The 23545-nt window shown below is 43.4% G+C and overlaps 3 protein-coding genes across 8 annotated transcripts in view; all 3 read right to left on the reverse strand.

Annotated features, from left to right (window-relative positions):
- Positions 1-4584, reverse strand: part of SYTL5 (synaptotagmin like 5) — a 142679-nt gene extending 138095 nt beyond the window's left edge. For all 6 annotated transcript variants that reach the window (XM_044235506.1, XM_044235509.1, XM_044235511.1 and 3 more), the window contains exon 1: positions 4508-4584. The gene's annotated coding sequence lies outside the window, so the exon portion shown is untranslated. The remainder of the gene's footprint in view (positions 1-4507) is intronic.
- Positions 4585-14283: 9699 nt separating this feature from the next.
- On the reverse strand, positions 14284-14670 carry LOC122896954 (histone H2A-Bbd type 1-like). Its single transcript, XM_044235061.1, has one exon. It carries the CDS (start codon positions 14668-14670, stop codon positions 14284-14286), a length of 387 nt encoding a protein of 128 aa, XP_044090996.1.
- Positions 14671-22706: 8036 nt separating this feature from the next.
- On the reverse strand, positions 22707-23045 carry LOC122897474 (huntingtin-interacting protein M). The gene has a single exon (XM_044235742.1). The coding sequence runs from the start codon at positions 23043-23045 to the stop codon at positions 22707-22709; it is 339 nt and encodes a 112-aa protein (XP_044091677.1).
- Between the last annotated feature and the right edge of the window lie 500 nt (positions 23046-23545).

Genomic DNA, 23545 nt, shown 5'->3' on the forward strand with positions numbered 1-23545 from the left:
GGTTCTGGGCTCCTTGGGTTTGAAACCCAGCTCCGTTATCCATCGGTTGTGCATAATCTCGGTGATCCTAAATTTATTCTTAAGCAAATGGACTAATGATGAGATCTAGCTTCTGGTGTTCTTGGAAAGATTAAATGATTAAAATATTTTGAAGCACTTAGAACCACTCTTGGAATATTCTAGATATTATCTGTCTTTTCTTAACATGGAAAAGAAAAACTCTCATACAAAGCGAACTACTACTGTGTTAGTAAAACTACATACTCTGGTCAATGAGCCTGTCGATAGAGAGGAATAGAATTTCTAAGGTCCCTTGCACTCTTCAGTGTTATACACCTATGCTTGTTATAGAAAGAAATTTCTAGAATACAGGGAATAGTTAAGTCTGCTTTCTTAATATTTGGACATTTGGATACTGATATTCTGATTCCACGAAATACACATTTCAGGATTCTGAAGGGCAAACTATTGACCATTCCTTTTTCCTTAACGCCCCTCCAAAATGTCTGAAAGACCGTTATCCCCATCCTTGAACTTCAAATGTTTGCTCAGAATATATGTGACTCCTCAACGTGCATTTGTTCGATTCTGTCCCTGGTGCGAGGATTGCTTTTTATCTGAGTCATGAAAGATTCAGTCAGGTATAGGTATGTACTCTCTGGCTCTGTTTCCAACCTCAATGTGTCGCCTAATCCCCATATGGTGATTCCATTCTAATAAATCATTCCCACCTTGTACCCACGTGCTGCCACACTGGCCCTCACCACCACTTTCACACTTAGCAAGCACTTCCAATGTACCAGGCACTGGTTTTAAGTACTGTACAACTATTAACCCTTCCAATCCTACAACAACCCTTTGGATAGAAATTCTTAGTACCCTCATTCTGCAGAAGAGGAAACTCAGGAACAGAGAAGGTAACTAATTTCCCAGTTTCCCATAGCTGTTAAGTCATAGAGCTGGGATTCAAATTCAGGAAGTTTGTCTGCAGGGTCCAGGCTCTCAACCCCTCCCCTATACTGCCCCAGTATTTAAGATCCAGAACCACGGTCCGTGTCCCTAACTCAGTCTTCTATTTTCAAATCTTACATTAATACTTAGAGTGCTTCACAGTTTAAAATTATTTCACCTCCATGATCCCATTTGCTCCCTGTGACTGCTGTATGAGATGAGTAAGAGGACACAGAGGCTCACAGAGAGAGAAAATGTACAGGAGGCACTCGATGTTAAAATCAGAACTTAAATCTGGATCTTTGGCTATAAAAGTCTGTGTTCTTTCCATCACACTCATAATTCTGTCCCCAGGGCTTGGGAAAACAAAATACGCATGAGGTTTCACTTTCTGGTAGAGGTGGGGTCTGACTCAGACCCTGAGTTCTAGATGGTTCTGCGACTGAGGGAGGAGAGAATGAGAAAATAAAGTATAAAAGAAAAAAAATTACAGAAAAGACACTGGGGAGAGGGTAGATTCTAGACATACTGTCATAAAAAAGAATGCTAGGACTTGGTAATGGTTTGGGTATTAAAAGCAAAGGAAAAGTCAGAAGCAAAAAGTGACTCCAAGTTTTCAAATGTGAGAAGCCAGGAGAACATTGACGCCATTAGCAAAAACATGGATGAAAGAGGAGAACATAAAAGACAGTGGGTTTGGCTACAACTGTGATAAATATTGGGCGACAGCTGGACCTAGAAGTGGGAACACACATAGTAGATGGAAAAACCTGGAAATGGAGACCTTAGAGGCATGATTAAAAATGATATTTTTAACTATGTTATTTAAAACTATGGGTTGCTGAGACATCACAGGCAAGGAAAAATAAGTAATAGATTATGGGTCAAATAATAAGCCTTTGGGGGAGTGAAGAAGTAGGGAAGAGAAGGAGACAAAAGGGAAAGTGGTTAAAAAGTAGTTCAAGAGATAACATAGAGTCACAGATAAGAAGAAAGGAAGAATTCAAGAGGTAGGAAGTGATCGTGAATGTCACAATGAGCAAAGTAGTCAAACAGAGTGAAGATTTGGAAAAGTATCCTTCACAGCACTTACCATAACTGAAATGAATTATTTGGGGAAATTAACATCTTTCCTAAGTAAACGAGAGGCACTTAAAGGCACAGAGTGCCACATACTGTAACTTCACTTTGCAGCAGTGTGTGACATGTAGCTGTCACCTAATATGTAACGAATGGATCAATGACTGAAAGAATGGCATTAGATCTCCTAACAGCAACCCCCAAGTGACCCTTGGAAGTACGATAGCAATCAAGTGATGAAAGTAGATGTCACATCACAGGGAAACTGAAAGAAAGTGGGGTTTTAAAAGGGAGAAAATGGGTAGTAAGGCAAGAAGGGGCAGATGTTAGCAAGCACCTCTTAGAGATGTGTTTTGCTGAAAGGGGAGAGCAACCGATGGAGAAAACTTATCCTAGAACACTGTGTATTTAACAGATTTTGTACCTCTAAGATGTCTGCCTGACTTCTAGAGGATCTTCCAGAACTTAAGGTAGCCATCCGAGTCACCAGCTCTACAAGTGATGGAACAAGACCACCTCTTTTATGACCTCTGTACTCAGGAGAATTAGGAGTCTATGGGCTGGGCGTGATGGAAGACGTGGCGAAAGCACAGTGAGCAGACGTCAGAGGAAACAATGACACTACCCACGGAGAGACAGAGCTGGGAACGGCACCGAGGTGGAGAGAAGTCACAGAATCCTGTGAAATCATCCCAAAGTGGGAAAGTACGCATCAGGGTGAATGCGTGAGAGTGAGAGCATGTACACAAGCAGAATATGGGATGTACGAAAACACAGTTTTGAATAATTCTAAAGAGAAACTATCGAAGATGATGAGCTAAATTTTTGCACATGTTGGCTGAACAGTCATAACATACACCATTGGGTAACAGAGCTCAGTGAGGTAAAACAAACGGCTCATTTCACACACAAAGTTGCATTTCCTTAACATACCAAATGAGTGGAAGAAAGTAGTTGCAGCAAATATACTAAATGGTCTCCAGGACACAAAGAGGTAGAAACATTATTTTATCCCCTAAACTTATTAGAAGGCAGTATCAAACAAGAATAAACACAACGACAACACAAAGCTAATTCCCAAACTCAGGCTGGCAGAGAATTTCAGAAAATCATAAGCACATGGAATCAATATGATTTGGCAACAAATTTTCTTGTAGTCTCCCTTATCTATTTCCCAAGTGTTAGCTGTCCATATGTGCGTGTGTGCGCACGTGCGCATGCACGGCCTCAGGGATGTTTAAGGATTTCACTCAAGTCCAATGTCTTCATGCACTTAAGTTGTGGGGTATAAATTATAACAGTCTTGTGCTTAAGCTGTTGCCTAAACAACATATAAGCAACTTATTACAAAGCAAAAAAACAAAAACAAAAGCAAACCCCAAACCCTAAACAGTAACTTCCTGCGCTTAAAAGACATCTTAAGGCCCCAACCCACTGAGCCACCCAGGCTCATCTCATGGTCCTGGGGTCCTCGGATCGAGCCCCGCATCGGGCTGTCTGCTTGGTGGGAAGCCTGCTTCCTCCTCTCCCTCTCTCTGCCTGCCTCTCTGCCTGCTTGTGATCTCCATCTGTCAAGTAAATAAACTAAAAAATCTTTTAAAAAAAAGACATCTTAAAGAGGCTAAGATTTAAGGTATATTTTTAAACACATTATCATATATGAGTAATGTTTGCTACTCACAATTCTGAATGCTGGAAATATATAACTCCTTTTTTCTCCAAGAACAGAGTTTGATACATTATGCTGCAAAATGTATTTCTCCTTTAAATGAGGAAGATCACATTGCTAATTAAAACAATCCACATTAAAGAGCAATTTTCAAAAAATGTGATGGCTCTTTCTAGGGTATATTCATATTCAGTCAGTATCTCGTCTCCTTGTGGTGTTAAAAACATCACATTCATGTTGAAATTATTCCAGGGATTTCAGGCTTTGGCAATCTTACTACTCAATTTATAACCACAGTGGATATTTACCCCTATCAAGAGCAGAACTGTTATTCAACAATGCTAAATAAAACATGTGAGTTTTCCAGCAAATGAAACAAACTCAGAACAAAAGGACTGCTATCTCATACAGAGAGATGTGAGAGGTTTTTGCCAAAATGACAGTACTTTTGCTGTGAACCTGATTTGTTTATGTCAGGAGGATATATACTTGCTCGTGGAGGCACTCATTTTTTCAGTAGGATCTAGTGCAGTGTTTCAATCTACAGATTAAAGTAAGTGCTAATAATAACAAGAAGATACTTCGATTTTCTTCCTCAAGCCATCAAACTCACGTAGCAGCCCAAAAGCCAAAATGTCCCTTCTGTATATATCCATCTCTCTTTCCCCTCATTGTAAGATCTCATTTCAAATGGTGGAAGGAGTCATTCATTTCCTGATAAGCAAATCCCAAAGCCCTACCACGGAAAAATACAAAAACCTAGAAAGCAGATATCACGCTGAAGACCCCTAAACACGTTATTCTTACCTCAGTCTGATGGTTAGAACATTTTGTAAACTCACTTTTCTTTCAGACACACCAACGGTAGAACGCAGGTCTACTTGACCCTCGTGCAGTGCTAGGACCAGGAACCTGAAAAACCAGCCTCTCATGTTCCCACAATCTATTTACACACCAAACACACCCAGGAGCACAGAGTGGTGTTTACCTGCGGTGGACAGCTAGTCCAAGAAGCAGGCAGTACGTCCACTTTCAAAAGGGAATGTCTCTGTTGATCAGCAGGGGAAAGGTGAGAGTTGTTTCTTCCTCTCAAGCACATGTGGGAAGGTTTTTGAAATGAGATACTTTTTAAATTAATGTTTTAAAGGGGATTCGTTCTTTCGATATTCTGTTACTTTTGATATTCTATTCAGAAACGATCTGAGAAAAACATACACTTACACATTAAGTCCCAGGTGCAATTCCAAGTGCTTTACATCTATTGTTTCCCAGAAGTTCCAAAACTTATTAAGTATGAACTGTTACTACCACCATACTAGGTATTTTGCCCACAGTTACCCAATTAGTAAATGGTAGAGCCAGAAGTTACATTCAGGCACTCCAGCACCACAGTCCGTGAGTCTAACTGTGACACCACAGTATATATGTATGATTTTTATTTTCATTTTTTGTATGTATGATTTTTATTTTTTATTTTTTAAAGACTTTATTTATTGGACAGAGATCACAAGTAAGCACTGAGATGAGGAAAGAGGCTCCCCGCTGAGCAGTGAGCAGAGAGCCCAATGTGGGGCTCGATCCCAGGACCCCACGATCATGACCTGAGCTGAAGGCAGAGGCTTTAACCCACTGAGCCACCCAGGCACCCCCAGTAGGTATGATTTTTAAAAGATAACTGTGATAGGATGTGGCTGCTCAGCTGAACACTGGAAAATGAGTGAAATTTTCTTAATGCTTGCACTATACTACATCTTAAGCTGGAGCCAGGAAAAATTCTGGAAGATTATTTCCCCAACATAATTATTCATTTATACGCTCAGACCAGGCTTCTTTTTAGTTACAGTGGCCCTTCAGGGTCCCAGGGAATTGAGCAGAAGATGGGTCTAATTTTAAGTACCAAGAGAGTCATTACTTCTTATGTTCAAAGAATCATGCAGGAGAAGCCAATACATCATTTTTAAAAAGTCTCAAGGATATCTTTTTGGGTTTGTTTTTTTGTTTTTGGTTTTTGCTTTTTTTTTTTTTTTTTTTTTTGATCAGCTAATTCCTATCAATCTGTCTTCAAGTTCACGGACTCTTTTTTCAGCCACCTCCACGCTGATGTTGAGCCCAGGTAGTGTGTTTTTATTTTGGTTATTATAATTTTTAGTTCTAAAGGGTTTTTTGCATTTAAAAAGAATTTTAATAGGCAAGTAAGACAAACAGCAGGCAGATGTGCAGAAGCTGACATAGCTGTATCCAGGGTATAAAAACTGGAAAGCAGTTTGGAGGAAACTGCTATGGAAAAGTGAGTCATTCCAATTCCCAGTTGGGTTCTAAAGCTTTTATTTGGTTTTTTATAGTTTTCATTTACCTGCTGAAATTCCCTGTCTGTTCATTCATTAAGTTTATGTTCTTTTATTCTTTGAACATATTCTCCTTTAGTTCTTTGACCACAGAATAATTCCTTTAAAATCACCATCTAAAAAGTCCAACAACTGGGCATCTTGGCTTCTTTTTTTTTTCTTGACTATAGGCCATATTTTGCTGTTTCTTTGCATGTTGAATAATTTTTACTGTACACTGGACAGTGTGGATATGTATGGGGCTTCTGGGTTTTGCTATCTTCCTCTGAAGAGTACTGATTTTTGTTCTAGTAGGTAGTTTGGGAGGTTTTATTTTATGCTTTATTAAGGTAGATATGTAGAAAACCTAAGGTCTTCCCCACCCAATTAATTTTACTGTAGAAGACTCCAAATTCTATCTCCTCTCCTTATCTTATAAGGGTAGGGTCTTACAATTTTTAAGGGTGGATCTATTATAGGTTTTAGTTTAGGGTATGGTCCTAACTACTAAGGTTTCTGGTGTCTCAGCTGGATGCCCAGGATATTAGTGAGGTATTTTCAAGGTCTCTCCACTCTCATGGCTTAGAACTCTAACATCCCCCAGCATGGGTCAACTGGTAATATCTCTATCCTTTCTCAAATCTGTACCCTCTGGTCAGTCTTAGGTAGTCCACCCCTATGAACATACACCCAGTTCTGAGCCAGAAATTCTTAGAAATCCCCCAAATGGACTTATGAAGACCTTCCTTTATATAGCTCTTTCTTCTATGATGCCTTGTCTTGAAAATTCCAGCTTCTTCAAATTGACTAAACTCGGATTCCTGCCTTCTTAGCCCAGCAGCGTCACTGTTGTTCTGTCTGAAATCGAGCAAAATATGCCAGTGGGATGTTTTCCCCAAGCAGAGAACTGGAAGGATGGTTGAGCTACCTTGTGGGTTTCCTTTCTCTATGGGATTACAGCACTGTGCTGCCTGTTGTACAATGCCCCCCAAACAATGAGATCCTATATTTTGTCCAGTTCTATGGTCATTTATGGCAGAAGGGCTAGTATGGTACCAATTACTCCATCAGAAATGAAAGTCTCCCAAGGGATTCATTTTACCAAATTTAAGTGTTATGAAAAACCTATTTGCTGTTCAGTCTTACAAGTCTTGCACAATTTTAACCCATCTCAAAACATAATCATATGAATCACGGAAAAGGAAGTAGTGGGGGACAACTTCAGGGGAGATGGGATAAGTTAGCTAGCTGCTGTATCCTTTATCTTTACCTAATGTCTTAGTTTGGGTTCCCTTAGGAGCAGATGCTGATGTGAGTGGATATAAGCTTATTCGGGAGGTGCGTTAGTTTCCTTTGGCTTCTGTAACAAATTACCACAATATCAGTGGCTTAAACCAGCATGCATTTATTATCTTATGGTTCTAGAGGTCAGAAGTTTGAAATCACTTTCACCGGGCTAAGCTCTGGGTGTTGACAGGGTCACACTCTCTCCAAAGTCTCTAGGGGAGAATTTGTTCATCTTTTCCAACACCTAAGGAGGCATTCCTTGTCTGTGGTCCCTTCCACCAGCTCCAAAGTCAAAAGCCTAGCATCTTGCTTCAGTGGTCACCATGCCTTCTTCTTCTGTACTGAATCCCCCTCTAGCTTCCTCTCATAAGGACACTTGTGATTGCATTTAGGGCCCATCCATATAATCCAAGATATTCTCCCCATCTCAAAATTCTTTACTTCATCATATTTATAAAATATCTTTTGCCATATAAAGTAACTTTCATGAGTTTATGGATTAACACTTGGATATCCAGCCTAACAAATTCTACCCCCTGGCCCTGGGAGATGCATGTCCATTCCACGTTCAGAATATCCCATCAACCCCAAAAGTCTCAACCCATTAGAGTACCAACTTCAAGTCTAAAATCTTATTACCTAAATCAGGTGTGGGTGAGATTCTGGAGCAATCTACCTTGGGGCAAAATTCTTCTCCATTTGTGGACTTGTGAAACTAAAAAAATTATTTATCTTCAAAATACAGTGGTGGACAGGCATAGAAGAATAGTTACATGAATTCTGTTTTAACTAGGGAGAACTAAGAAAGAAAAGTCACCATCTCCAAGAAATTTCTCAATCCAACCAGCAAGATCCATTAGGTTGGAAGGCCTGAAAATAGTCATCTGTGGTTTAAAGCTGTGCCTTTGCCTATGGCTCAACCCTTTGGGACAGGGCTTCCATCCTAGGACATGTGACTCTAAACTCCAGGTAATATTACAGAACAGTATTCTTGTGTCTGTTCTTTCTACTTCTTTTTTTAAATATATTTTTTAATTTTTTATTTTTTATAAACATATATTTTTATCCCCAGGGGTACAGGTCTGTGAATCGCCAGGTTTACAGACTTCACATAGAACTCACACTTCACATACAGCACTCACCATAACACATACCCTCTCCAATGTCTATAACCCCACCACCCTCTCCCTACACCCCTCTCCTTGGCAACCCTCAGTTTGTTTTGTGAGATTAAGAGTCTCTTATGGTTTGTCTCCCTGCCGATCCCATCTTGTTTCATTTATTCTTTTCCTACCCCCCAAATCCCCCACGTTGCATCTCTACTTCCTCATATCAGGGAGATCATATGAAAGTTGCCTTTCTCCGAATGACTTATTTCGCTAAGTATAATACCCTCTAGTTCCATCCATGTCATCGCAAATGGCAAGATTTCATTTCTTTTGATGGCTGCATAATATCCCATTGTATATATATATACACCACATCTTCTTTATCCATTCATCTGTTAATGGACATCTAGGTTCTTTGTTCTTTCTATTTCTTTTTAAATGGGTATAACGTCTCTTGAGTCTCTCATGAGGTAACAAAAACCTTTTAACACGTTCATTTCATATCTGTATGGACATCATGATTTTATCTTGTTCGGAAAATTATCTTCTAATCAGCTTAGAGGTCAAATAGAAATTCCCAATACATTCACCTACCAGAGCTAGTTAAAGTTCACTGCCAGAGAAGGGTGTCTCATGCAGAGTTTAAGCCTAGGCATGTCTTTTCTTGGTGGTTCAGGTGAATCCAAAGCACCAATGCAATGAATGTTGACCTCTGTTTCTTTAGCTTTCATTTTCTGATCCACTCTCTCAGTTATTTTATTTTGGATACATTATAACCCAGAAAATATTGCTTTTCTAAGGTAAAATGGCTTTTTGTTCCAGAATCGGAATGAGGATGAGGATGCTCAAAGACAAAAGAGAGCACGGACAGAAAGCTGCAGAGAAGTCACAAAAAGAGAATTTCCAAAGGAACACAAATTTGTGCAAAATATTTCCAAACTGGACTCAATTTTCACAAGTTTATAAGATTTTCAGAATGAAGTTGTAGCTAATTTAATACCAAACAGTATATTGAATATTAACTCAATCTGAGAATTTGATTTGCTTTCAGTAAGACAGACCAAGTTGTGTTAAGAGTATGGATCTGCTCTTCCTAAGAGATTGCAAAAGGTGACTCCTTAGCTGTACGGAGTTTCCTATGACGGCTCCAACAAATTACTAAAACCGTGATGGCCTTAAAAACACATACATTCATTGGGGAGGGTATGTGATCTGGTGAGTGCTGTGAAGTGTGTAAGCCTAACAATTCATAAATTGTGCCCCTGGGGCAAATAATACATTATATGTTAATAAAAATAATTTTTAAAAAACAATAAATGAAAACCACACATACATGTACTTGCTTACAGTTCAGGAAGTCAGAAGTTCAAAATTGGTTTCTCTGAACTACCTTCTTTGTAATCTACCCCCCAAACCAGAGATTTTATACTTCAAAAGAAAAACTTTCTACCATTTGCTCTGACTTCATCATGACCCTAATTATTCTCTTTAAAATAAAAGAAATAAAAGAAGTTACATAACTTCTGAATGGTTATTACTTTGCCACTTAAGAAACAGGTAGCCAAGCTACAACCATTTACGTTCTGAAGCTTCCATAATCTGATCTTAAGTGCTCAGATATTCTGGCAATTTTATTTTTTCCTTCCCCACAATGAATCCTAAATGAAAAATGAAATAAATTCATACTTCAAAAGATATTTTGCACTTAAAACTCCCTTTGAGATTTCCCAAAAGGCCCTGAAAGTCAGAAAATTTTGTCACCTTGTCAAAAGAGAGGTGGTAGAATTGCATGGGAAAAATTCTCAAAAGAGGTTATCAATTTCCTCTAGGTTAAATCTGAATAGGGATAACATTATCAACATAAATATTTTAGAAACCGTAGCATATATAGGAAGTTCCTAGAGATTTGTCGGTATTCTCGCTGTCCATTGTTTCTACTTACTGACGTCCTGGTGGTACTTCCCCTGATGATATTAAGGCATCAATACTATGGTGTTATCAGTGTAATTTCAGTTATTTTTAAATATTTGATTGCAATCTTACTATTTTAATTTGCAACTGGCATCTTCTAGGCCAGTGCTTTCAAATGGAGGATGTATATAAAACTTATCTCTAGAGATTTTATTAAAATACAGATGTTCACAGCCCACTCCAGACTTTTTCCAAAATAGTCTTAATTAGGTTGGTAGGCCTTTTGTCCAAAACTCATCTCTTTTGAGATGACTTTATTATCTTCTTTTGCATACCACGGTGGGGGGGGGGAGTAATTTCACCTTCGTTTGCATTATTCTTATGCCTCCCACAAAAGTTTTCACTTGTGAAAATTATCAGTAATAAGTTAACCACAGCCATAACTGTCTGTCTCCTCTGGACTGTTTTTTAACTCTGGTGGTTCCGCCAAGGCCATACAATCAGCTACGCGACAGAGACCTTGTTTTCGACAAAGAAGGACTGTCTGAGAATCCCCAGGAAGAGATCAGATATTCCCAAGAATAGGCCCTTGAGTACAGGCTTCTGATGTCATCACATAATGACCTTTAAGATGAGGTCAGGGGCACCTGTGCAGTTCAGTGGGTTAAAGCCTCTGCCTTAGGCTCAGGTCAAGATCCCAGAGTCCTGTGATCGAGCCCCACATCGGGCTCTCTGCTCCGCGGGGAGCCTACTACCCTCCTCTCTCTCTGCCTGCCTCTGCCTACTTGTGATCTCTGTCTGTCAAATAAATAAATAAAATCTTTAAAAAAAAAAAAGACAAGGTCAGTGGACTGACTCAGAATTCTGAGAACAAGTTAACTGAGAAGCAGAAGTGTTCTTGATGTTGCTCAACACAAGATAGAAGGAACAAGACCTGTGTTTGCAAAGTACAAAGATAAAACACCAATGATGTTGATTTGATGTTGATATGAAGGCTAACTGAATTTAAATAAAAACAAAGAATGAAATCAGTCTTTTTATCCTAACCTATCAGATTTCCCAAATAAAATACAACTAAGTTGATAATGCTTCCCTAGATCCCAGAGACACTAAGAGTTTAGCTTCTTTTTCCCAGAGGAGAACATGAAACACTTCCTATCTCAAGGCATGTTTCTCAGGATATCGGAAAGAACCTCAACAGGTAGGAAAGACACATTCTCCTTCTCACTGTGATGTTGGGAGAGCTGATTACCATGCTGGGGCCAAACCGGCCTCTGAAATAAAATGGAGGCCCTAAAAAAAGCCCTGTCCCCTGTGCCCCACTTATTGTTAGTACAGAATTTTTCTTCGGAAAAGTTCACAGACTGATAATTGGACTTATACCTCAAGGAGACCTTCAAAGAAATTTGGTCCAACCTCTGCACTTTATGGCTATGGAGGATGATGTGCCCCCAGATGATGTGCCCCCAAGGAAACTACCAGAACCTAGTAAACCTCCACATCCACTTGCTGGAGAGAGGCCTGCTCGCCAACTCACATGAAGAGGAGAGAGAGAGCTGAACTTGCCAAAGGCTAGGAGGGCTTCATGGCTCTCCATAACAAATGACCAAGGAGCGAGAGAAGTTCACACAGGTGGCCAAGGCCTACCAAGACCACTGAGGACCAAACAGAAGGAGAGGATGCTGACAAGAAAGAAAGCTCCTAGAGAGGCCACAGCTGCCTGTGGTAGCTCCTTGAGCCCCCTCAGAAGACTCTTACTAAAATAGAGAGTAATGAAGTCTAGAAAATAATATCATGGCGTGGATCTTGACGGTGTTTCTGTAAATACTGGGTTGAAGGGGCAGTATGTGTCAAGAAAGGTTTCTTGGATTTATAAAAACACATATTCTAACATGCTGTAAGTACAACCTTCATACTATTTTTCTCCGAATACTTCTGTGAATGTGCTAAAAGCCAAACCGGTCTTTCTGCTTACACAAGCGGAGGAAGGAGGCAGACGGAGGGCAGGTCACCAGGCAGAGGAGAGCAGAGAGGAAACGGGACTGAGGCCTGTCTGGTTCCCGGGTGTGTGCCTCTGGCTGCTTCCTCTCCGTGGCACTCGCCTGTCTCTCCACAGGCTGCAGCAGGCTGTGCTTCCACAGCCAGAGGCCCAGGCACCCCGCCATCACGGGAGAGCCAGGCCCAGGGGTGCTTGGGAAACACCCCTAAGCCTCTGGTCTACAGGGAGGGAGAGACAGGCAGCTACTCATTAAGGACACACTCGGTGCCGGGCACCGCACTCTGCCACAGCTTCCAGGCACACATTAACTTAATCTTTGCGAAAATCCAAAGATGGAGGAACTCTTAATGTCCCCATTTCACACATGAGGACAGTGCTGCTCAGAGAGAAAAGAGGACTGTCCCAGATCACAGGGCCACAAAATGGTGAACGGGGATGGCCAACCTAGCTCTTCTGATCCCACTGTTGAAGTCGCCAAGATGACCTCTGAGCAGCCCTCTATGACAGGCCGGGGGTGACAGAGGGGGGCTCTTGAGCAGATGATGAACAAGAGAAAATGACAGATGCCGACAGTCACAGGAAGGGGACAAACTGCCAGAACACTCGATGTGACAACTATTTTTTAATCCAAAACAGCACAAGAGTGTTTATAAGAATCGTCCGTACTTGTGAGTTCACCATTTGGGAGGGGATTTACACAGAGCACACTCACACCTCTCCAAACAGGCATTCAGCCACTGAGAACTCTAGGTCGCTCCATCAAAATATGACCATACACAGCTATGTGTTTCAGCTGAGAATGAGACTAACAAATGTGTTTGTAATGGAATACATTTACAAATAATCTGTTAAGGGGCCCCTGGGTGGCTCAGTCGGTTAAGCATCCAACTCTTGATTGTGACTCAGGTCATGATCTCAGGGTTGTGAGACAGAGCCCCGAGTCAGGCTCTGCAATGGGTGTGGAAACTGCTTAAGATTCTCTCTCCCCCTTCTCCCTCAGCCCCTCTACCTCCCTTCTTCTCAAAGAAATACATGGATAAAATATAAATCTATTAATAACCATTAAGAACTTCTGGAACTGCATGTCTTAGGCCAGATAATACCTTTGATGCAACTATTTACCAGTGTCCACAAGAGAAGAAAAGGATTTATTTCACAGAGCATCACAGCACTAATAATCCATGTCTCAAGTCGTTTTTTGGAATGAGGTCGGGTCTAAACGAATGAAATCAACCTGAGCATGGCTCCTTTCCATATGCCTCTACACGGTTTCCCATCGCTCCTCCATCTTCGTGGAAAGCCCCTGTCCCATTAGGTTCACACCAAATGCTACGCCACCCTCTCTACCCACCCCCACTGCCATCTCCTCCTGACTTCCACACATTCCCCCCATCACGAAGAAAGCCTTCAGCCCCACCCAGCTACCATCATCGTTCTCAGAATTCAACATGCCTGGGAGGCCCCTCGCCCGCCCACCCCACGCCCAGCCATCCTCCTGGGAGGTGTGGACTTGCTCAGAGCCAGGGAGGAAGTCTTTCCCCCGCAGCCACCTACTCCCTCCACGGCCACACACCACCCCCGCCGGCAAACACTGTCCCCAGTAAACTGCTCCTGAAATACCCAACTCCAGCATCCCACACTGACCGCCCTTCTGCGCTCCACTCCCCGAGGGAGATCTCCTGCCCCACCACCGGCCCCTCCGGCCATGGCCACACCCGTGCTGTCCCCAGAGAAACCGCTCCCTGAAATGCTGGACTCCAGCTTCCCACACCGACCGCCCCGTCCACCCTCCCCTCCCCACGGGAGATCTTCTCCTGGATGTCCCACAGACAGCGCCCACTCAGGAGCACAGAAACGGACACCAGTCAGAAAAATTGCACTGGATCGTAAGTCCTTTAATGGCTTTTGCTGACAGAAGAGCAGGCCTCCCTCATCTATGCGCGGGGCCGGGGACTAGATGAGGTTGTTGGCTCTGGGACCCAGGCCGCAGCACTTTATGGGCTGGGGCACCCCCTCCACCTGAGGGCAGGCGCTGTCCTCAAAGAGGCGGCTCAGGTGCTGGTGGCTGCCCAGGGCCCTCTGCACGTGCTCTGGGGTGATGCGGATCTTGTTGTTGTTGCGGGCCTCCTGGCCGGCCAGCTCGAGGATGTTGGCCGTCAGGTACTCGAGAACGCCCGTGAGGAAGATCGGTGTAGATGAGCTCAGGCGCTGAGCGTAGCGCCCCTCTCTCAGGAGGCGGTCCACGCGGCTAACCGGGAATTGGAGCTCAGCTCTCATGGAGCGGGACAGACTGTGCCTCCTATGTCGAGGATAGTGCCAGGGGCTTCTTCTCCCAGGCATGATGGTAGCTGGGTTTGGCCCTGCCTGATGGTGCCGGGGGCCTGGGTCTGTCGCGATACCAGTGCTCGCTCCTGCCCACTGTGCCCCTCACTGGCCCGGGAGCTGCCTTTAAGGCAACTCGGACATTGTGATGTCATTGATGACACTGGGCCCTGATCAGGACCCGCCTAGAAACGTCTATGATGGAAACCTGGTCTCCATGTTGATTGAACCCTCTGTATGAGGGAACATTTTCTAGGTGACTTTAATAGCCTAGCTTTAAAAAGGAAATGAATGTTCAATATAATCAGTGCCCTGTCTTCAGGACACTCCACTCCTGGTTACCAGATTCTAGCCTTGCATCGTCTTTGAGCTCTCTTACAGCCTTTTGTAAACGGCTGGTCACCAACAGAAATACGGAATGCTGTCCAGTAGAGTCCAAAATAAAACCACTTTTCCCCATGTACACATTTAAATATTATATTTCTATATTCTTTGGATTCTCTTTTGAATTGGTTACAATATCTGCCAGTTCCTCATGAGTTAAAAAAAAAAACTAACGAATTTCCAGTTCATATCTGTGTAAGGGTCATGATTTTACTCTGTTTGAAAATATCTCCTGGGGGCAGGTAGGTGGCTCAGTCTGCTCAGCATTCAACTCTGTTTTGACTCAGGTCATGATCTCAGGGTCGTGAGATCAAGCCCTGCGTCAGACTCTGTGAAGCCTGCGGAAGATTCTTTCCCGGGTGCTCCCAACCCTGCTCAGTCATGCTCACACGCTTTCTCTCTCTCTCAAAAATACCTTCTGTTTTGAAGATCACACTGATATGCCCAGGGGGTTCACCTGTGAGAGCCAGGTACACATTTGTAGACACGTAAGTGTACCTCATTCTCAGCTGAGTGTCGCATTTCTTCTAGGTGAATCCAAAGTACAGATAGTACTTTGTTAATGTTATTTTTCTAATTTAAATTTTTAATAATGGTCATTTTCTATCTCTAACTTTGTGTTTTTCTTGCTGTTCATTTTATTTTTTTCAAAATCTGGATCAGTTCCGGTGGGTTTGTTTATAAGATCTTCAGAAAGAGCTCCTGGGCCCGTCAGAACCAAACGATACATTGAAGCCATGAGACTTCAGTTTGTTCTCTGTGGAAAAGGCTGAGTTTTCTTGGAGTGTGGGTCTGTTCTCCAGAGGAGGTGACAACATTACTCCTCACCTGTGTTAGTTTCCTATGGCTGTTGTAACGAATTGCCACAGACTTGGTGGCTTTAAACAATGCACATTTATTTTCTTCTAGGTCATACATTGAAATCCACTTCACCAGGCTAACATCGAGGTGTAGACAATGTTGGCTGACCTCTGAAAGATCTAGGGTAGAATCCATTTCTTTGCCTTCTCCTGCTTCTAGAGCTGAATTTCTTGAGTCATAGCTTCTTCTATCTTTTTTTTTTTAAAGATTTTTTATTTATTTATTTGAGAGAGAGAGACAGTGAGAGAGAGCATGAGCGAGGAGAAGGTCAGAGAGCGAAGCAGACTCCCCATGGAGCTGGGAGCCTGATGTGGGACTCGATCCCGGGACTCCAGGATCACGCCCTGAGCCGAAGGCAGTCGTCCAACCAACTGAGCCACCCAGGCGTCCCACAGCTTCTTCTATCTTCAAAGCCAGCAGTGCTGTGCCTTGCTTCAGCTGTCACATGGCCTTTTGCTTTTGTATTCAAATTTCCCTCTGCTTCCTTCTTAGGAGGGCGCTTTGATTTCTAGGGCCAGCCTCAGTTATCCAGGATAATCTTCCCACCTCACTGTCTTTAACTTACAACTACAAAGTCCCATTTGCAAGATACAAAGGAACATGACCAGATTCCACCAAATAGGACCTGAGTATTTTAGAAAGCCCTATTTCATCCTCCCATTTTATTTTATATAAAATCTGCCCAAGGAGCAGAGATTCTGTATCTCGACAGAAAATCCCTTTGTTCTGACTTCAACATGTCTTTGATTATTCTCTATAAAATAAAAGACGGGCGCCGGGGTGGCTCGGTAGGTTAAGCCTCTGCCTTTGGCTCAGGTCATGATATCCGGTCCTGGAATTGAGCCCCACATCAGGCTCTCTGCTCAGCAGGGAGCCTGCTCCCCCCACTCCACCTGGCTCTTTGCCTACTTGTGATCTCTACCTGTCAAATAAATAAATAAAATCTTTAAAAAAGAAAAGAAAAGAAAAGAAACAATAGTTCTGCATTTCTAAAGTTTTACGGACTTTACTTAATGGACTGTTCTATATTTACTTACACCTTGCCACTGAATTAGTAGATAGCCAAACTACAAGCATTCACGTTCTCAGGCCCTCATGATTCTACCTTAAGCATGCAAATGTCCACGTGGCATTCTATTTTAGCATTCCCGAAATACAATCTTAAATGAAAATTGAAATAAAATAATACTTTGCAGTATCTTTTGCACTGAGAACTGCCTTTGGTTTTCAACTGATTCCTCGCAGGGCCCCTGGAAAATCAAAGATTTATTTTTTCACATTATAAAAAAGAGAAGTGCTAGAAATAATTAGATTTATTGGACATATTGCTACTGATGATTTGCGCAGAAAATTCCCAAATCAAAAGATGTGCTCAGACTTCCCAAGGCTAAATATTAATACAGAAAATAACTAATGTGTTTCAAATGTTCTATCCTGTATGGGCAGTTTCTAGAGACCTGTCAGTGGCCTTACTGTCCATGAGATGTTTCTAATTATCAGAGTCCTGCTGGTGATTTGGGTAACAAAACGATAGTGTTATCAGCCATCATTTCAGTTATTACTTTGAAATATTTGGTTGCAACCTTCCTCATAAAATCTCAATTCAGCATCTTATAGGCCAGTGCTTTTTGACAAAGTATATGCATCAAACCTACCTATAATAATGGTTAAATTCCATGTGTCAACTTTGCTAGCCTATGCAGTTCTACACTTTTCGGATGAGATTAACATCTACAATCAGTTTATTATAAGAAAAGGAAATTAGCATCATACAATCAGTTGAAAGTCCAAAGAGCAAAAACTGGGGTTTCTTGGAGAAACATTTAGCCACATTGTAACAAAGAAACCTGGCTAGAGTTTCTAGCCTGTTGACCTACCTTACACAATTAGGACTTGTCAGACCAGATAACTGCATGACCCAATCATATCCTTTCTCACACACACACATATCCTATTGGTTCAGTTTTTTTTTTTCTGGAGAACTCTAATACACCAATGGGATTTTATTAAAATCCTTAAGTCTAGGACCTATACCATACATTTTTGGTTATATCATTACACTTTATAGACACTGGGTCAAAAACTCTTTTCTTATCTTCTTTCACGCGTGACAAAAAAAAAAAAAGGTGATTCCACCTGTAGCTTCACTACTCTGGTGCCATCACAAATTTTTACTTATAAAAATTATCAGTAAGTTAATCTCAGCCATAAGTATCTGTCTCCTCCAGTTTGTCATCTGCTTTACACTGAGGCTTCTCTAAAGGCACTATAATCATCTACAGCTCAGAGACTGTCTTCAACAAATAAGGATGGTCTCAGAACCCCATAAAAAAAAGATAGTAACTTCAAGATGCTTCCAGAATAAACTGTTAATCACAGGCTTCTGATGTCATCACATAATCACTCTTAAGACCCCGTCAGCAGACAGAGTGAGAATTTCAAGAACACCTTATTTGAGAAGGAGATGGGTTCATGGAATGGCTCTCACAATGTTCAGTGGGACAAGATTCACAAGTGGAACAAAAGGAAGCAGGATTCGCAAAGCTCAAAGACCTGTAGCAGAAGATCAGTCCTCTGATCCCAACCTGTCTGGCCTTTTCCAAATAAAACAGAAGGGACAGTTTTAGGGAGTGAGTTGTTCCTAGTGCTTTCCTAGAAGTCCAAGAGACCTTAACAACCCTTTGTTGAAGAGATTATCTTCTGTATCCCAGAGGAGAACATTAAACACTTTATATGTTCAGGCTCATTTCTCAGTAGCAGCGGGGCCTCAGCAAAGTTACCAGAATGTGACTGTCATATTTGCTGTTCTACCAACTTGCCATGTGACATTGGGAGAGTGGAGTATCATCTCTGGGCCTCAGTGGCCCCACTGTAACATGGAGATGCTCAGAAAGAATCCCTGTCCTTTAACCCCATTTCTCCACTGTCAGTATGGACTTCTCTTAGGAAAAGCTCAGACTGGCAATTGTATGCCTTGAGTAGACCTTTGAATCAATTTAGTCCAACTTCCTCATCTGACAGCTGTGGAAGCTGATGTGCCCAACCCCCACCCCAAGTAAACCACACCTATGGGAGACCAGAACCAGACCTTCCTCCCTCTTCTGTCACTATTTTGTCCCAATACATCATGAACACCCTCTCCTCCACGGTCAAGTTGGTCAACTGCTTCCATCCTATGTGGCAGAAGCCAAGATATCACACAACCACAGTATCTAAACTGCCTCCCTGCTGCACACTGATTTCCTTTAGTAAAGTTTGTTTAAACACATGAAGTTTGGAAGGATTTCCCCACAGTGATTCTGGAATGCTAAATACATGACAGACCAAGCTACTGTTTTCATGAAGGACTCTGAAGCAGAAACACTAAACGGAACAGCCAAATTCATGTCCTATTCATTGCCTTTCCCTAGATTCAAAACCACAGTCCTTAAAGAATAAGATAAAATAAAAATCACTCTGATAGTGCTACTCAAATGTGATTTGGGGCTGCTGTAGGCCATGAAAGTATCTGTTACCCATCAGCTACAGCAGGGTGGGAAATGGTCGGCATCCAGTAACCTTTAGAGCAGTCAGGTTTTGCCATAACATTAAGTGAATGGAGTCTTCTCACTGAACAGAGTTTATGCTAGTTCAGATGACGAACTCAAGTAGAGTCTAACATGAACTCTGCTATAGTCCTACTAAAACATGACCACCTGTCAGCTCGCAGTGAATTTGAACAACAGAATATATTGGCCCCATAGCAAAGACAATTTTGACAAGCCCTGTGCTGTTCATATTTATTGAAAGAGAAAATTTCCTCCTTCAGAAAACTGTGGTTTTACAATTAAATTATGATGGGGATGATGAACTCAAGGAACTTTAAAAGCCAAATGAGTATTGTAAATGAGTGGACAGGGTCATATATGAGATCCAGCAAGGAAGGGTGAGCACTGGGACAAAACAGAGAGACCCAGTATGAATGGGACAGCAGCCAGTCAGTGTCACATGACATACACATGTGTGCCCAGACATTGTGATTTCACCAGAGGAGTCAGCAATGGAAGTTTTCAGGTTAAAAGTTCTTGATATTTAAATGCTGGCAGCTGATTGATTTTCCTTTGAAAGAGTCATTATAGGCCTAATGATCCCATCTGCACACCTCCATTATGTCTGCGAGCAGTCACTTTTGTAATTTGTTCTTTAGGCAAATGATTTATTGATATTTATAGATAGGCTTCTCATTCTTGAATCTTATTTTGGGGCTCCAAAGGCTCTTTCTAAATAGTTAGGTGGTCTCCCTCTGACCACTTTCTGTAGGATCTGTCAGATTCAGGGACTAAAGGAGCCTGGGCCTTCAAACGCCACGATTCTCAAAGGTTGTTCTCAGTAAGAGGCCAGCCTAGCGTCCAGGCCTTGTGCTCAGGCCAATCCCAAGCCCACATGACCCTCCCCAAGGCCACGCAACCCTCCAGGTTCCCCTCAGGCTTGGCTTCTGGGCTCATCTCTTCTCACACATTATGTTGTCTGCTGTGATAACCTGTGTCGGACCCCAGCCTGTCCCGATACTGCCTTGATCACAGACCTGGTTTGGCAGCCACATCCTTCCCAGACCATCTCCACTCCCAACAGGGCACTAGTCATCAATGGTGTCCTCTCTCCAGGGCCCGAGCTAGAGTTAACCGTTCCTCACCATCCTCCACCTCCCACTTTTGGAAATGCACAAAGGGCCTAAACTCAGGTGGCTCATTCTTTCCCAAGGGCAGCGATTGTCAGTCTCTGCCTGCCTTCCTCCCCCAGTATAGGATTCCTGTGCCCATGTAGGAGGGGGACATGGCGGGGTGCTGCATTTACACCCATGCTCTACTGATCATGGCCTCCATGTTTCCTGGGAAACCCACAAGCACAACAGAAGCATAGCTCTTAAAGGGACGGCGGCACTGCCCTGCCCGGTTCTCCCATGCCCTCGTGACTGCAGAGGGCTCGCCAACATAAAGTCACTAAGGCTCAAACTCCAAACTCTACCTCAGACATCAGATCATCCAAGTGAGCCCGAGAAGCCTGGCTCCCTACAGGTGTCACAGGGACCATTAGTGTCCACTACTGCACGGACCGTGAGGTGACCTCCTGACCACACGGGTCTGCTACACGGACATAACTTATGTACATACTCTCACATCTCTGGCCTTTAATGAATTCCTCCTTAGCTGCGCCTTCTGGTAGAGGTCCCAGGAGACTATATTGTGTCAAAACAAGGCACTGCCATAAGCCAAAATCAACAGCTTCTAAAAATCAGCTATGTAACCAACATACCAAGATCTTAGCATAACAATTGACTCCCTAGCATCACTCACCCTGGAGGCACTCCATGTTGGCTGAAGGACACCAAATACAAGAAACCATGCCTGGGGTGCAAAGATGCGCCCCATCAGGGATGAGGTGCCGATGCTGGTGCTATCCTGTGATCCTCCTGGGAAGGAGATTCACCTGCAGCTGCTGTTGGAGGCCTGCTGGTTACTCGGATGAACAGAAGAGTAACCGTTAAACTTGGCTAAGGCTAGGAGGACGTCCTGGCTCTCTATAACATACCACAACTTTGTGGGGTGGACGTCTTGACAGTGAGGTTTCTGAAAATATGGGGCTGAGTGGCATTAGGGAGCAAGAAAAGTTCCTTGGATTTCTACAAGCACATATCCTGATGACCTTGATGCTGTTAGTGTCAGGACACTCCTGTGAAGTAGACAAAGGCAAAGCCAGCTCCACACTTTGACAGATGGTGGAAGGAGGCAGAGGGAGGGTGAGGAGGGAGACAGGCAGCTATTAAGAAATCTCTGAATTGCCTGTTTTAGGCCAGAGAGTAGTATGTATGTATGTATGTGTGTGTATGTATGTATGCATGTATGTGTGTGTGTGTGTGTGTGTGTGTGTGTGTGTGTATCCACTTAATTTACCAGTGTCCACAAGAGAGGAAAGAAGGATATACACCACAGGGCATCACAGCACTAATAATCTGTGTCTCAAGTCCTTTTCTGGAATGAGGCCGGGTCTAAAGGAATGAAATCAACCTGAGCAAGTCTCCTTTCCATATGCTCTTCATGGTTTCCCATCGCTCCTCTGTCTTCGTGGAAAGCCCCTGTCTCATTAGGTTCACGCCAACTGCTACGCCACCCTCTCTACCCACCCCAAACGCCATCTCCTCCTGACTTCCACAGCTTCCCCCCATCACGAAGAAAGCCTTCAGCCCCACCCCGGTTACCACCATTGTTCTGGGAATTCAACATGCCCAGGAGCCCCCCCACCCCGGCTCCCCAGCCAACCTCCTGGCCTCCCAGGCATGGACTTGCTCAGAGCCAGGGAGGAAGTCTTTCCCCCGCAGCCACCTACTCCCTCCACGGCCACACACCACCCCCGCTGGCAAACACTGTCCCCAGTAAACTGCTCCTGAAATACCCAACTCCAGCATCCCACACTGACCGCCCTTCCGCCCTCCACTCCCCGTGGGAGATCTCCTGCCCCACCACCGGCCCCTCCGGCCATGGCCACACCCGTGCTGTCCCCAGAGAAACCGCTCCCTGAAATGCCGGACTCCAGCTTCCCACACCGACCGCCCCGTCCACCCTCCCCTCCCCACGGGAGATCTTCTCCTGGATGTCCCACAGACAGCGCCCACTCAGGAGCACAGAAATGGACACCAGTCAGAAAAATTGTGCTGGATCTTAAGTCCTTTAATATCATTTACTGATGACAGAAGCCAGACTTCCTCAGCTATGAGAAGACTTGGCTTGGACTGAGGCTGTGAGGACTGCCACAAGTCTCCAGGAACTCAGGCTTTAGCCGTTTCTTCTGGATCCAGGCATCTCATCAAACAGTGTGAAGGCTGTATCCTTCAAGTGTGGATGGGGGTCTCCACCGCTGTCCACTGCTCTCTCCACATCTTGTGGGGCGGTCACCATGTTGTTGTTGGCCTCAGTGCCCACCAGGTCCAGGATGTAGTCAGTGAGGTAGTCAAGCATGGCAAGGAGGAAGTCGGTTGTGGATGAACTCAGGCGATGTGTGTATTGGTCCTCCTGCAGGAGGCGGTCCACGTAGCTCACAGGGAACCGGAGCTCAGTTGTTATAAGATGGGCTTGAGTCTGACGGGAGCTCCCATGGTTTTTCTTTCCTGACATGATGTTGGCTGGTTTGGGCTCCAGTCAGCTCTACTTGACTGTTCAGCTGGACTAGGCTTCTCAAGACACCAGCAGTCGCGTCCGCCGACTATATCCCCATGCCTGGCCCCTCATTGGTCAGGGAGATGCCTTTGTGACATCCTAGACTTTGAGATGTCATCAGTACCCATTGTGCCCTTATCAGGCCTCAGCCCAGAAATGTCCATGACAGGAACTTGGTCACCCTAATGACTGGACCCTGATTTTGAGAAAATGGCCATTTTCTGCTTGATTTTAACATTGTACAGATAAATACATATTTCAGTGGAAAACTCTTCCCTGTCTTAGGACACCATTCCACATGATCTGATTCTAGCCTTCTAGGGTCTTTGAGGTCTTTTACAATCCTTTGTTAGTTGCAGTTTTGTGATAAATATGTAAAATGTCTTGGCTAGTACAGACTGCATTGTTCCCCCCACCACATGATGGAATGAAACCAGTTTCACCTCCATTTATACATT

The sequence above is a fragment of the Neovison vison genome, chromosome X (genome assembly GCF_020171115.1).
Source record: "Neovison vison isolate M4711 chromosome X, ASM_NN_V1, whole genome shotgun sequence".
Lineage (NCBI taxonomy): Eukaryota > Metazoa > Chordata > Mammalia > Carnivora > Mustelidae > Neogale > Neogale vison.

What these genes read in the sequence shown, in the direction of transcription:
- LOC122897474 (XM_044235742.1), bottom strand. Translation starts at nt 23,045, where the DNA reads ATGTCAGGAAAGAAAAACCATGGGAGCTCCCGTCAGACTCAAGCCCAT.
- LOC122896954 (XM_044235061.1), bottom strand. Translation starts at nt 14,670, where the DNA reads ATGCCTGGGAGAAGAAGCCCCTGGCACTATCCTCGACATAGGAGGCAC.